The following is a 13,119-nucleotide window of genomic DNA, read 5'->3' as shown; positions in this document are numbered from 1 at the left end:
TCCTGAGAAGATGACCCGGGAGTCCCAGGCAGGGTGGGGGCCTGGCAGGGCTCCCAGGAGCCATTGCTGCATTCCCAGGGCCAGGAATCCGCAGGGGGCCGGGGGGAGGGCCTGCCGAGGCCCAGAAAGCTTGTTCCCGTGAGACGAATTCCACATCCGGTCCCTTGGGGTTCTCTGAGCACCCCTGTGGCTGCTCGAGGCCCTTTCTCTGATTCCCACGTGCAGCCCTCGCTTGTCCGGCCTGGGGTCCCGCCTCACGGCCCCTCCCTCCTGGTCATCGAACTCCAACCAATGGACAACATTTATTGGGCACTGGGGCGGGGGTGGGACACACACAGTAGAGGGGGCTTCCTGGCTGCGAGAGGCTTAGGAGCAGCCGGGGGCCTGGCGAGAAATCTGGGAGCCCCACGCACCGGGGCTGTGTCCGGATCGTCGGAGCCGGTGCCCGCCGTGTCCACCTCCCAGTTCTGACGCGTGGGCTGACATCCTAGGTGGGCGCCTCCGAGCTTGCCGAGGGGGACAACACCTTCCCGCGGTAGGGACCCCAAAAGGCAGTCTCGCCCAGACTTCTCACTCACAAAGACCTCAGGGCCAGCAGCCTCCACCCCTGCATTGTCCCCCAACTGCCTTCCACTGCTAGGAATCCGAGGTGCGTGGCCACAGCCCTCCCGTCAGGGTTGGCAGCTTCCAGGGCCGTGCGCCCCCTGGTGGTGGGTGAGCAGCATTTTTTCTTTGCTCCGATTTGCACCTGCCCTGGGCTCCCTGCTATGAGAGTTGATTTGTTGGTGGCTTGGAAGGGAGACGCTGGGACCTGGCTCACCCCATTCAATCCCCAGGGAAGCTGGAGGGCCTGGGAGGACTTCCGATCTTGGGGAAAGACCGGGATCGGTGCTTTCTCCGCAGGGAGTCGCCTTTCATGGGGCCCAGTCGGCGCGCAGCCGTGGGCACAGACTCCGGGGAGACAGCAGGTGGGGGCTGCTGACCCGGCCTCTTCCCGCCCTCTCCTCCTAACCTTAGCTCTGCTCTGTAGCAGATCCTCCCGAACACTGGTGGCGAAGGGCACGTCTGGTCCAGGCCTCGCAGGGCCTTGAGGGCCCTCACATCCTGCAGCCGGTGAGGGATGCTGCCAGACCCGTCTCTGCCAGCTGCCACCAGCTGGGCACTCACCCCTGCATGCTGCCTGGTGGGAGGACATGGGGCAAGGACCCCAGTCCCCCTCACGTCGCTCCAGCCCCTCAGCTGCGGCCGGCCCCCGCTCCCGCTAGGTGGGGTCGTGGAGAGATCAGACAGGGGGTGCAGGCCCGCCAGAGGGCTGGGGTGGGGGTGCCCAAGGAGGCTGTGGCGCTGACGGCTCTGAAAGGCCTTCCCGGAAGGCTTGGAGCCCCTGCCTCAGGTGATCCTCTGGCCACTTCCAACTGCCCCTCAGCTTTTGGGTACTCCCCGGCTTCCAGCTACTCCTCGGCCAGCTGGTTACCCTCTGCCTCTGGCTCCCCTGGCCGCCCGGGGCCTCCGGCGGCCCGAGCCTCAGCCTGCTCGGCACTGCTCTCACGCTCTCCCCCAGCGTCTCCGGGGCTGGCTTTGTCCTCTGTGTCCCCACCCCCCGGACCCCCATTGCCCTGCTCAGGGGCGGCAGCCCCCTGGGATTCAGGCCACTCTGCCTGGCGGTAGACGAGGTAGCCGGCGGCGGGCAGCCCACGGGCCAAGGCTCCAGGGGGCAGGCGGTGGTAGCCCTGCTCCCTGTACAGGAAGAGGCCGAAGGAGTCGGGCTGGGCCACTCGGAATTTGGTGGCACAGAGCTGGCTGAGGGTGGCGACGGAGGCTTCCGGGGGCACGGCCAGGGTCTTGGACGTGCACCCAGTGCTGGGGTCCTGGTAGGCGACTCGGAGAAGGTGCTGTGGGGAGGAGAAGCCCAAGCAAGCGCTCAGCCTGCCTGCCACGCGTGCGTCTTTACATCACTGGCACGCCGGCATGGGGCAGGGGTGCCGGCATGGGGCAGGGGCGCCGGCCCACGGCAGGACCAGTTGGGAGCAGCTGTGGGCACTCCCTGGGGCTCTGGGGCGGGGAGGGGTGTGGCCGGGCGGGCGGGCCACAGCTGCAAGGCCAGAGCAGCGGGCACCCCACAAGCCTAATGAGACGCCCACATTGGCCCCCGTATCACCCCCAGGAGGTGGCTGCTGCTACCCCATTCTGTAGAGGAGAAAACTGGGGCACACAGGGGTTCAGTAAAGGGCCCAAGCTCGAGGCCCCCGAGCCGGAACCCAGAGGGGAGATGGGAGGGCGAGGGGAGCAGGGGCTGAAGCCTGGGCCGGGAGAGGCACAGCCCCGGCGGGCTTAGGGCCCGCGCCGGCCTCCTCTGTCCTTTCCCTTGCTGTGTCCAGCCTCAGTTTCCCCACCTGTACAATGGGGAGAACCATGGCCCTCCTTTGGGGTTTCTGGAGGCCACCCTAGAGCCAGGCAGGTGGGAAACCCTGGCTCGGCTGGGCTGGCCTTGCTATTTTCCAAGGGCGCTGCTGCTACTGCACAGTGACACCAGCGCCAACTGCCCCCCACCCCCGCCACGCTCAGGGCCGGGCCAGTCTGGGGTGGACGGCGCAGAGGGCCTGTTACCTGGAGGCTGTGGGTGGCAGGCAGGCGGCGCTGTTCCCAGAGGCTGAGGGAACGCTGCAGCTCCTGCGAGGGGCTCCGGGGCAGGGCGTGGGCCTGGCTCAGGCTGCCCAGCAGGGCCAGGCTGGCCGACAGGCTGGTCAGGTAGTAGCCGCCTGGGGCACAAGGGGGCGGGCTGCACTCCCTCCAGACACGGGGACCCAGGGACCCAGGGCAAGCACCTGCCTGCACTCACTCGGGCTCCCAGCCCCGCCCTCCCGGCTGGCAGGTGTGCTGGGGGGGGGGTCCCTCACCCTCGCCCGTGAGCAGGGCCGGCTCCAGCAGCTCCGACATGTACTCGGCCTCCAGCAGCAGCTCGGGAAGGTCGCACTGGGCCAAGACGAAGCTCAGCAGAGGTAGGAACTCGTCAGCGCCGGCGCCCTCGCCTGCGGGGACGGGGGAGGCGGAGGCTTCAGGCCCCCCCGGGGCAGCCCAGCAGCACAGACCAATCCTCGGGGCCGTGACCTGTCCTCTGCCTGCCCAGCCCTGCGCGGTGCCATAGCTGTAGCGACCGTGTTGAGGGGCTACAGAGAGGGGGCCGCACCTCGCTCTGGTCTCAGTTTTGCCATCTGTGAGACGGGAGGGCTGATCGCTCCGTCACGCATGCTGGGTCACGGGGGGGGGGGGCTCACCCGCGTGCGTCCTCAGGGCCACGTACAGCAGCTTGCAGGCCTGCAGCAGCCGCTGCACCTGGGCGCTGGGGGAGTAGGTGCGGAGCAGCTGCAACAGCTTCTGGCGCACCTGCTCTGTCTCCACGGCGGACGGCAGGCTCAGGTGAGACCCGAAGGCCCCGGGGCCCTGGGCTCGGGCCAGGCGGAGGCCCTCAGCCAGGCGGCCCAGGGAGCCATCTGCGGAGAGCCGGCGCCGCAGGCGGGCTGCCAGGACAGGCCGGAGGGGTTTGAGCACGGAGCGGTGCAGCGACTTCTCCAGGACCTGCTCTGCAGGGGGGGGGGGGGCAAGGAGGTGAGGGAGACCGGCAGGACAGAGGCGAGGCGGGGCGGGTTTGCAGCGCAGCAGGCGCGCACGGTGCAGGGGCGGACACAGCCCGGGAAGGGCAAAGCACCCAGCCCCAGCCAGGGCCTCACCCAGCCTCTCGGGCGGCAGCAGCTTCTCGGGGCCCAGCTCGGCGCTCAGCATGGCCCTGGCCCGGCTCAGAGCCTGGCGGACGCCCTGCAGTTCCTGCGGCTCGGGCCCGGCCCGCACCTGGGTCAGAAGGTCCTGCACCAGCTGGCCCACGGCCGTGTGCCTGTCCCGCGTGAGCGCCCTGGCCGCCCGGCCCACCTGCCGCTCGGGCGCCAGCAGGGAGCAGAAGGCGGCACTCATGGAGCGGAGCAGAGGTCGCCGGCGGCCCAGCTGGGGCGAGGTCGCTGGGCTCTCCCGGGACTCGGGCGCCCCTTCCTCCTCGGAGCTGCTGGGGGAGCCGCAGTCCACCTCCTGGAGGGAGGGCAGGGGGGGGACGCCGGGGCCAGTACCCCCGGGCACGCGGTAGCCCGTGGAGCTCTCCCTCCGCAGCAGCTGGCGAGGGGGCACCCTCTCGGCCTGGCTGGCCGCTGTCGCCGCCGGCAGCTCCGGCACCGGCGGAGGCGGCACGGCCGGCGGGGACAGCGGGCTGGAGGTCTCGGTGGACACGCGCACTTTGAAGCTCCTCTTGAATTTCTCCCGCTTGGTGGGGCCCAGGTCCCCCGGGAACAGAGGGTTGAAGAAGCACAGGGCGGCCCCGGTGCCCTGGTCCAGCTCTTGAGGGGAGCGGGCCTTCAGCCGGGGCAGCCGGGGGCCGTCGGGCGGCCCCTGCTGCGCCTTGGTGTTGAGGGAGGAGCTCCAGAACTCTAGGGAGAGCAGAGGCTCAGGCTCCGGGCTGGGTGCCCGCGCACCTCCCTCCCCGCTTGGCCTTGGCGGGTCCAGCTAGGCAGCCAGCAGGGCCCTTACCCATGCCCAGGTGGGAAATGGCTTCCAGCTCCTTGTGGGTGGCCGCCTGGTGGATGGCTCTGGGGAGCCGCAGCGGGAGGAGAAGGATGTCTCTGAAGCCAGAGGAGGGAGCAGACCGTCAGGGGCGGCACAGCCGGGCCAGCCTGGCGTGGGGGGCGGGGGGCAGGGCCCCAGGGCGGCCAACTCACCGGGCCCGGCAGTAGGCACAGATGAGCTGGACCAGGTCCGGGAACACGAGCTCCGAGCCCTCCAAGGAGACGCCTGCGAGAGAGCTGGGAGGTGAGGCCGACCTCTGGGGACACCCCCTCCCCACTGGCTCGCAGCCCGGCAGGCCCCGCCTCTCACCGCCTGGGCGCTCCTGGATGTAGTGGCTGGACACGAAGGAGGGGCCGCTGGCCTCGGGCAGCCGCACGCACAGGGCCTGGCACTGGTGGGTGTTAGACTTCCGCACAAGGAACGCCTGCGAGTGGATGGGCGCGGGAGGCTCAGGACCTGCGTGCAGCCCCTCTCCTCTCCTGACCGCCAGGGGTGGGTGGGACTCACCCCGGGGGGCTCAGTCCTCAGCACGTGCAGGGCGGCCGCGGCGTTGGCCCGCAGCTGCAGCCACACGGGCCGGGTGAGCAGCAGGCGCTCCCGCAGGCTCACGGTGCGCCCCGGCTGCTGGGGTCCACCTGCCTGTCCCCCGCCGGCATCGGGCACGTCGTACAGCGGGTCCTGGGTGGGCCTGGGGGTGAGCACCTGGACTTGAGTGGGTGTCTATGGGGGAGGGGGAAGGGGGGAGGGTGGGACCCTTGCCTGTTCCTTCCCCCCACCTCCTCCGTCCCTCCCTGCCCCACCTGGCCGCCCTTCCAACTTCAGCACTAACTTTTCTCTCTCCTGGTGGCCAGGAGGGCAGCTGGACAGGCTGGGGGCTCCGAGAGGGGCTGCCTTGGGCGCCCCCAGGGCTTCCATGGCTGGGAGCTCCTTCCCCGGCTTCTCCTGGGACTCAGGAAGAGAATCCAGCCCCCAGGCACAGGCGCACACATTCCCAGCGGTGAGTAACACTTCCTGAGGGCGGTGCGCCCTGGCACACCCCGCCAGTTAACTCTTGTGTGTCCACTCTGCTGGCCGGTGCCCGCTTCCTCTGGCTTCTGGACTCCGCTCAAGGGGCAGGGATCCCCCTCCACACCAGCGCCACTCCTAGGGCCCCAGCTGTGGGGGGCACCACCTCCACACGGTGAATCCAGCAGCCGTGCTGGTCTCCTTATAGCACGCGGGTGGGCAGGAGGGGGTTAAGTGGGGCCGACTCAGCCCCCACAAGCCCCGCCTTTGGGGCACCTTCGTCCTGCTCGTGGTCAGTTGCTCAGCCGGCCACCTCTCCGTGGTCAGCTGTTGCGAGAGCACCCCCTGCTGGTCACAGATGACTCACTCCTGGGCCCAACCTGGGTTGGGGGATTTCAGGTTGCCATGGAGAAAAGATGCCGTGTCTCCATGGAAACCAACCCCTTTGCTTAACTGGGGTTCTGGGGGTGGTTCCGACACGCGCTAAGCAGGGGGAGTGTGGCTGTGAGGTCGGCAGCGCATGGCGCTGCTGCTGGCTGCCTCCCACGCACAGGCCCTGCCAGCCTGCCTTGCCCATCTGCTGAGCAGCAGGGCAGGTGCAAACACGACCCAGAGCCCAGGGCCCAGGCCACGCCGAGTGCTCCACACGCTGTGCCGGCCCCTTCCCCAGCCCGCACCCCAGCCCCTGCTGGGCAGTGAGGGAAGGCACCAGCGCGGGGTCTGCCTGCCTGGGGCACTGCCCGCGGACGCCGGATCTCTCCCCAGGTCCATCAGACACACACAGGACACACCAGAGCCCTAGGAGAGGTTTTAATTCCAGTCCTGGCGAGGGGGAGGCAAACACCAAGAACCACCTGAGAACCAGGGAGCCTGGTGTCTGACCTCCAGCTCCGGCCAGGTGGGCGCACAGGACACCTGGCTCAGAGTTCCCGCACAGTGGGGCCCGCTGCCGTGGCCCAGAGGCTGTGGAGAGCCAGGGCCCGAGGGGCGGGCAGGATGCTGCTTTGGCTTAAGTCAAGGTCCTTCTTCGTGGTGAGGGGCGCTGGCCAGGGGCGGAGGTGACAGTCTTGCCTGGCTGGTCAGCTCTCGGGCCACAGCTGTGCAGGCCCCGAGGTGCAGGGAGGCAGACCAGTGCAGGCTGAGGGGGACGACCTGGCGGTGCTGCGGCCACCCGGGGGGCTTGTCTGTCTGTCTGGCCACAGCAAGAATACGCGAGGCCTGCGTTCAGTGCCAGCTGCTCCGGGGACCCCCTGGCTGGGGGCAGCAGGGTCACGGCCCTGGGGAAGTGGGAGGGAAAATCATCGCTGGTCAGAGGCAGCCGAACGGAGAGAGGAGCAGAGGGCACTGCCCGCCCCCACAGCCCTCCCTGGTCAGCCCCGGCTCCCCAAACCCAGAGCTCCCCGAGACCCCACAAACCCCTCCAACCTAGTAAGGCTGCTGGCTCTGCCACCGCCCCACCTCTCCCTGGGGCACACAGGGGATGGGAGAGGAGGAGGCAGACCCCCCCATACTTACCATCTGCTTTCCTCTTCTGAGGGGACACAGCTGCCCGCGCCTGTGTGGGTGAGCACAGCCCTGAGAACGCTGGCCCTCCACGCCGGGGTGGGAGTGGCCACACCAGAGCCTGGCCCAGGGTGGGTGGCACAGGGCTCTTCCGGGGCCCGGATCTGCCCAGCCAGCTTCCCACCTTCCTTCCCACCCTCCCCCTTCCCCCAGGCGGCCTGGAGCAGGAGCCAGCCGGTGGGAGGCAGCGGCCAGGCACCCACCTTCTTGATGGCCGTCCAGTCCTCCAGGATGTCGACCTCCTGCAGCATGTACACGATGTAGGGGCCTGCGGCAGCGGTCAAGGAAGCAGGACCGGCCATCCCCGCCCCACACCCAGTGTCCAGCAGAGACGGTGCACAGTGTGCACGTGCAGCTCCCAGGCGCCGCCTCCCACCTCGGAGTCCCCTGGTCCCCCGTGGTGGGGAGGGGGACTCGGGGCCTGGGTCACCAAGTCCACGGAGGGCACCAGGCACCACCCCTACCCTCCTCGCCCTCACCTTCCTCCAGACCGGCTGGCTGAGCCCAGCCGCTCCCAGGGCCCTCCCCCACCAAAACCACAGCTCCCCACCCGGCGTCTCCACGCCCCCACCCCCTCCGCCCTACCCCCCGAGTCACTGCCTTCCGGATCCCTCTCCCCGCCGGTGGCCGCAGACCAACACCGCGAGCATCCGGGAGAGCCAGGGAGACCTCGAAGGCGGGGCCTCACCGCAGATGCTGTGCAGCTCACTGGGTGCGGACAGCTGGCTTGGCCTCACCATGGCAGTCAGGGCACCGAGCAACGGTGGCCGGGTCTATGTCCCCTCCACCCGCCCACTCCCAGCTCTGGGGCTGACCCTGACACCTGCCCCGGCTCGGGCCCCCGTGCGTAGAAGGATACCGGAAACCAGAGGTGCCTTCTTCCTCTTGCTGGGTGGCACCGCGTCCCAGGTCTTCGCGCTGCCTCTGGCGTGGAGTTTGTCATCCCACCACTCTGTGCCCCCAGACCCAAGTCAGGACCCCACAGGCCACTCCCACACACACCCTTCGCCCTGGACACCGGCCGGCTGGACCTCCCCTCCTCCCTCAGCACCCAGGGTGGGGACAGGACCCCGGGCTTGGGGGCCAGAAGCCCCCCAGGGCTGCTGAGGTCCTGAATTCCTGAGTGGGCAAGCAACGGACAGGGGCCACCGCACTTCTGTGAGCCTCGGACCCATCCGCTCCGTAGACAGTGGGGCAGTGACCGCACACGGAGAGGGTGGCCACCGTACACGTGGGCCTGCCAGACAGCTCACCCCTGGTCTCGAAAGGGGCACGGACGGCACGGCAAGGGGACCACGGCTCCCCAAGTCCCCGCTGTGTGCCAGGCACTGGCTTTGCTTTTCCAGGCCCGGTCTCACGCTGTCCTCACAGGGACCCCAGGACGTCGGCGTGGACTCCACCCTGCACAGTAAGGGCTGCCAAGGCCCGGGGGGTGGGGCCCAGGGCTGGGGGGGGCCCTCACCGGAGCTGAGGTCCAGGCTCTGGCGGTCCTCCTCCAGCCTCTGGATCCGCTCCTGCAGCTCCCCGTGCAGCGTGTCGTAGAGCAGCAGCTTCTCGCTCTGTAAAGGCAACGGGGCTGAGTGGGGGGGGGGGGCAGGCCGCGCCCCTCGGTCCGGCCAGCCTGCCCCTCCCCCCCCCCGGCCCCGGCCTCACCTCCAGGTGCTGTCTGGCACCCTGCAGCTCACACTCGTACTTGTTCCTGATCACGTCCAGACAGAAACCCTTGTAGATGCCTGCGGAGGGGAGAGGGGCCTTGCCTGGGAGCCCCGGAGGCCAGAACGGGGCGGGGCCGCGGGGCGCAGGGCGGCCACACACCTGCCACCTGAATGCGGATCTTCAGGCTCCGCTGCAGCCCCCCGAGGGGCTCCATGTACTCGGGGGCCGTCTCAGCCCCCACTTCCTCCAGCCGCAGGCGCAGCTGAGTCAGCCGCTCCCTGAACAACCTGGGAAGTGGAAAAGGGCGCCGGGCAGCCTCTGCTCACCCACCGCACCTGGGCAAACACGGGACGCCCCCCCAGACCCCGCAAGCTCCCCGGCCCCACCGACCCCACAGGCTCCCCGCCCCCATCCCTGGCCCCACAGCCCACAGACCCCCACCCCCCGCAGGCTCCCCGCCCCCATCCCTGGCCCCACAGCCCACAGACCCCCACCCCCTGCAGGAACCCTGGCCCTACAGGCTCCCCCCGCCCCACAGACCCCCACGGGCTCCCCGCCCCCACCCTGGCCCCACAGACACCACCCCGCTCCCCCCCCCAGGCTCCCTGGCCCCGCCCCTGGCCCCACAGACCCCACAGGCTCCCCCCCCCCCCCGCCCCACAGACCCCCGGCCCCACAGCCCACAAACCCCGCGGGCTCCCGCCCCCTCACTTGTCCTTCAGCTGCGAGAACTGCTTCTCCAGGTCCAGCATCTCGCTGACGCACTCGCTGCGGCGCCGCTCGTAGTCTTCGTCGTCCATCTCTGGGACGAGAGGCGGGTCAGGGCTGGCTCAGGGCTGGCTCTGGCCCGCGCAGGCCCGCGCACTTGCGCCTCACCTGAGCTCTCCTCCTCCGACTCGGTCTGGCTGCCGCTCCGCTCCTCCTCGCTCTCTTCCTCCTCCCCGTTCATCTCGGCAGCCGAGTCGCCCTCCGCTTCCATCTCTTCCGGGTCTTTGCCGGGCGGCTGGACGGGCATCTGGGCTGGGGGGGGGCAGGCGTCACTCCACTGCCCAAGCGCAGGGAGGGCAGGGAGGTCAGGTCAGACCTGGCCCTGAGGGGCAGCGCGGCAGGGTGTCCATGGCTGGGTGCGCCTCTCACAGGAGCTGGGCGCTGTGGGCGGTGCCCACCCTGAGAACAGGCCACCTACGACCACCGGTGGGAAAGGCCACGGGCAGGCGGCCCAGGCTGCCCAGGCCCCTCAGCCTGCCCTGGAACCAGTCCAGCTCCTTCGCCCGCCTTCCTCTGCCCGCGGCGTGCCCGCAGCGTCTCTTCCGGCACGATCCTCCGCCCTCGGCGGGCTCCCGCTTCCTCTGGGACCAGAGAGGCCTGGCCTCCGTCGGCCAGTCCCTCCTCCTGGCCGGTGCACTGTTTTCAACGGCTCCCAAGGTTCACGCGTCAGAGGCGACAAGAGGCGATGAGCCCGTGCGCTGGCGGTGTCGGTCAGCACCGGGCAGGTTCCGCATGGAAGGATGCTTGGCCCCCTCCCCTCTGCTGAGAGACGATGCGGGTGGCCAGACGCGGGGCCCTCGACGTGGACTGCCCAGGCCCCAGAACTGTGAGAACCACGATTCCTGCTCTTCCCTAAGCGCCAGGCTCAGGTATCGCCATGGAGCTGTGGCGCCTGCTAAGACAGCAGGTTCCACCCAGGGGCTTCAGCTCGGGCGCCTCCCACGGCTGAGAAAGCAGGAACCTAGCCCCACCCGCCTCACTCAGCTGCGCTTCTCCAGGCCCGCGCACGCTTGCTGTTCTTACCCTCTTAACACTGGTTTTGGCCAGCGCCGCGGCTCACTAGGCTAATCCTCCGTGCCGGCACACCGGGTTCTAGTCCTGGCTGGGGCGCTGGATTCTGTCCCGGTTGCCCCTCTTCCAGTCCAGCTCTCTGCTGTGGCCAGGGAGTGCAGTGGAGGATGGCCCAGGTGCTTAGGCCCTGCACCCCATGGGAGACCAGGAGAGGCACCTGGCTCCTGGCTTTGGATCAGCTCAGTGCCGGCCGCGGCGGCCATTGGAGGGTGAACCAACGGAAGGAAGACTTTTCTCTCTGTCCCTCTCTCTCTCTGTCCCTCTCTCTTTGTCTCTCTCTCTCACTGTCTAACTCTGCTTGTCAAAAAAAAAAAAAAAAAAAAAAAAAAAAAAAACAAAACTAGTTTTGTTATTTAGCCAAGAGGCAGAGAGGCCAGCCTCCATCCTGTGATGTACTACCCACGTGCCAGCAATGGCCGGGGCTGCTCAGGCGAAGCTGAGAGAGGGAAATTCCAGCCAGGTCTCCAGGGTGGGGGCAGGGACCCAGCTCGCAGGGGTGTGGGTCAGCAGGAAGCTGGGACGGGGAGTGGGGCTAGGACCAAGCCCAGGCACTCCAGTATGGGGTCCGGGAGCTCCAGACAGCATCTTCACCCTTAGGCCTAAAGCCCACCCCAGGGTTCTTCACTTTCACCTCTGGCCTGTTCCATCTGCTGCTGCGCCTGTCACTCCAAGCCCAGACTGATCCTGCAGCGGCTCCTCGGCAACCCGGAACGCTGTCAGTCATTCAGCCCTGTAGCCACCTCCTCACACTGGTCCCACTGGACCCTACAGGTGCCAGGGGCCAGGCCACAACTGTGACAAACACATCTCCGGCCTGGAGGAGCTCATGGGTTCCTGGCAGAGAGGGGCCAAGCAGCAGGCGGGGGCAGGAGGCGGCTGGAGCTGGGCACTGGGGCATCCAAGCAGGACCAGAGGGCCAGGACAGACACGCAAGCTGAGCATGCCAGGCAGTGAGTCCTAAGTGCAAAGACCCAGAAACGAGAGAGCGGCCACCAGCTCTGCAGGCCAGGGGAGAGGGTGCGGCCAGCAGAACGAGGCCCTCCACGGCGTTGCCAGGACCACAAAGGGGCAGATGAGGAGACCCCCTCAAAGGAAGAACAGAAAATGAGATTCAGGAGGAAGAAGCAGGACAGCACCAGCTGCCGCTGAGACCCCTGGACGAGGGGGACCCCGCGGGCCTGGGCGGCAGGCAAGCCCTCTGCCCAGCGCCCGGGGCTTGTTTGCATCCTGTCTGTCTCCTGTTGCTAACAACAATACCACAGACTGGGTGCGTTACAAAGAAAACAGATTTATTCGGGCTCACAGTTCTGGTCCAAGGCTGAGGGGCGGCATCGGGTGATGGCAGGGTCGCCGGATGGCGGCACCATCCCGGGGTGACGGACAGGGGGGTGGGGCGCACGCGTCTCCTCCGGTCCCTCTCCAGGGCCTCACCCCGCCGACCCCGTCTCAAAGGCCCCGCCGCCAAACACCAGAGTTGGATTAAGTGTCTGCCTTTTAAGCCCCAATGTGAGTGCTGGGGTGGGCGGGCGGGCGGGTGTAGACAGCTGATACTGAAGCCACAGCGCGAAGGCTGCACACCTGCCTCCTCCCCCAGCAGAGGCCTGGCCAATGTAAATTAAAGCAACGGTCGCCGGGCAACACTTAGCCTTCACTTCTCGGTAGCCCCGGTCCCGGAAGTGGCGGCCACTTCTCTCTGACACCGATCCCCGCAGTGAGCAGTGCCCGCTGCCCCCGCAGAGGTCAGCGACGAGCAAGCCCGCAGCCTCCTCTTCGCACTCCCACGCCTCGGTTCCCGACAGGTGCAATGCCTCCTACGTTCTAAGACTCGGCCCCCGTCCTACTCTTCAGAAACCTGACTCCGAGCCTGAGCTCCATCAAGCCACACCCTCCACTTGCAAAAAAAGAGAAAGCTCATTCCCGCTCCGATCGCCAAGGCGGAAAAGCGCTGCGCGAAATCAATTTATCTGCAGACTGGAGCTCCGCCAAGGCGGGCCGCCCCCACCTCCCGGGAGGCAGACCCCTCCCCACTCTCGCAGCGGCAACCAACCCAGCCTCTCCGAGGCGTCCCGGGAGCCTCCCGCCCTGCTGCACCCCGAGATGCACCGACGCAGCCCGGGGGAATCGCCTGCGCTTCTGCGGCCCCGCAACCCCGCGGCCCCGCACGCGTCACGCCGGTTAAGTCTCCGCTTCCGCCCCGCAGGAGGAGGAGGTCGTGCCGGCTCCCGCCGATTGACCGGAGGCGCAGAACCGGGCGCCGGGCGTGCCAATACGCACCGCGGGCAGTGGGGCCTCCGGCCTCACGTCCGAGTCTCCCTGCGTCCGAGTCACGGGCCGCCGGCGCTGGACCCCGCGGCCGGGCTTCCGGAAACTCTATGCAGGCCCTCTCCTCCGGGGGGCGGGGCCTGCCGGTGCTTCCGTGTGCGTCATCAGGAGGCGCCCGTCGGGGGAGCT

At 68.5% G+C, this 13,119-nt stretch overlaps 2 protein-coding genes across 2 annotated transcripts; both read right to left on the bottom strand.

Annotated features, from left to right (window-relative positions):
* Positions 1-279: 279 nt before the first annotated feature.
* RIN1 (Ras and Rab interactor 1) lies at positions 280-6,075 on the bottom strand. The gene is made up of 10 exons (XM_062195795.1): positions 5,435-6,075; positions 5,113-5,293; positions 4,915-5,029; positions 4,758-4,830; positions 4,570-4,661; positions 3,729-4,469; positions 3,276-3,581; positions 2,898-3,029; positions 2,608-2,759; positions 280-1,892 (listed from the first exon to the last, which is right to left on the bottom strand). The coding sequence occupies exons 1-10, from the start codon at positions 5,518-5,520 to the stop codon at positions 1,452-1,454; spliced, it is 2,319 nt and encodes a 772-aa protein (XP_062051779.1). The 5' UTR covers positions 5,521-6,075; the 3' UTR covers positions 280-1,451.
* Positions 6,076-6,380: 305 nt separating this feature from the next.
* On the bottom strand, positions 6,381-13,051 carry BRMS1 (BRMS1 transcriptional repressor and anoikis regulator). The gene is made up of 10 exons (XM_062195797.1): positions 12,943-13,051; positions 9,706-9,849; positions 9,541-9,631; positions 8,989-9,116; positions 8,827-8,906; positions 8,636-8,732; positions 8,033-8,125; positions 7,377-7,441; positions 7,126-7,165; positions 6,381-6,887 (listed from the first exon to the last, which is right to left on the bottom strand). The coding sequence occupies exons 2-10, from the start codon at positions 9,842-9,844 to the stop codon at positions 6,880-6,882; spliced, it is 741 nt and encodes a 246-aa protein (XP_062051781.1). The 5' UTR covers positions 9,845-9,849; positions 12,943-13,051; the 3' UTR covers positions 6,381-6,879.
* Positions 13,052-13,119: the final 68 nt, after the last annotated feature.

Source organism: Lepus europaeus, chromosome 7 (assembly GCF_033115175.1).
Source record: "Lepus europaeus isolate LE1 chromosome 7, mLepTim1.pri, whole genome shotgun sequence".
Taxonomy (NCBI): domain Eukaryota; kingdom Metazoa; phylum Chordata; class Mammalia; order Lagomorpha; family Leporidae; genus Lepus; species Lepus europaeus.
Note: the sequence above shows the minus strand (reverse complement) of the source record. Positions and strands in the feature narration are given on the sequence as shown.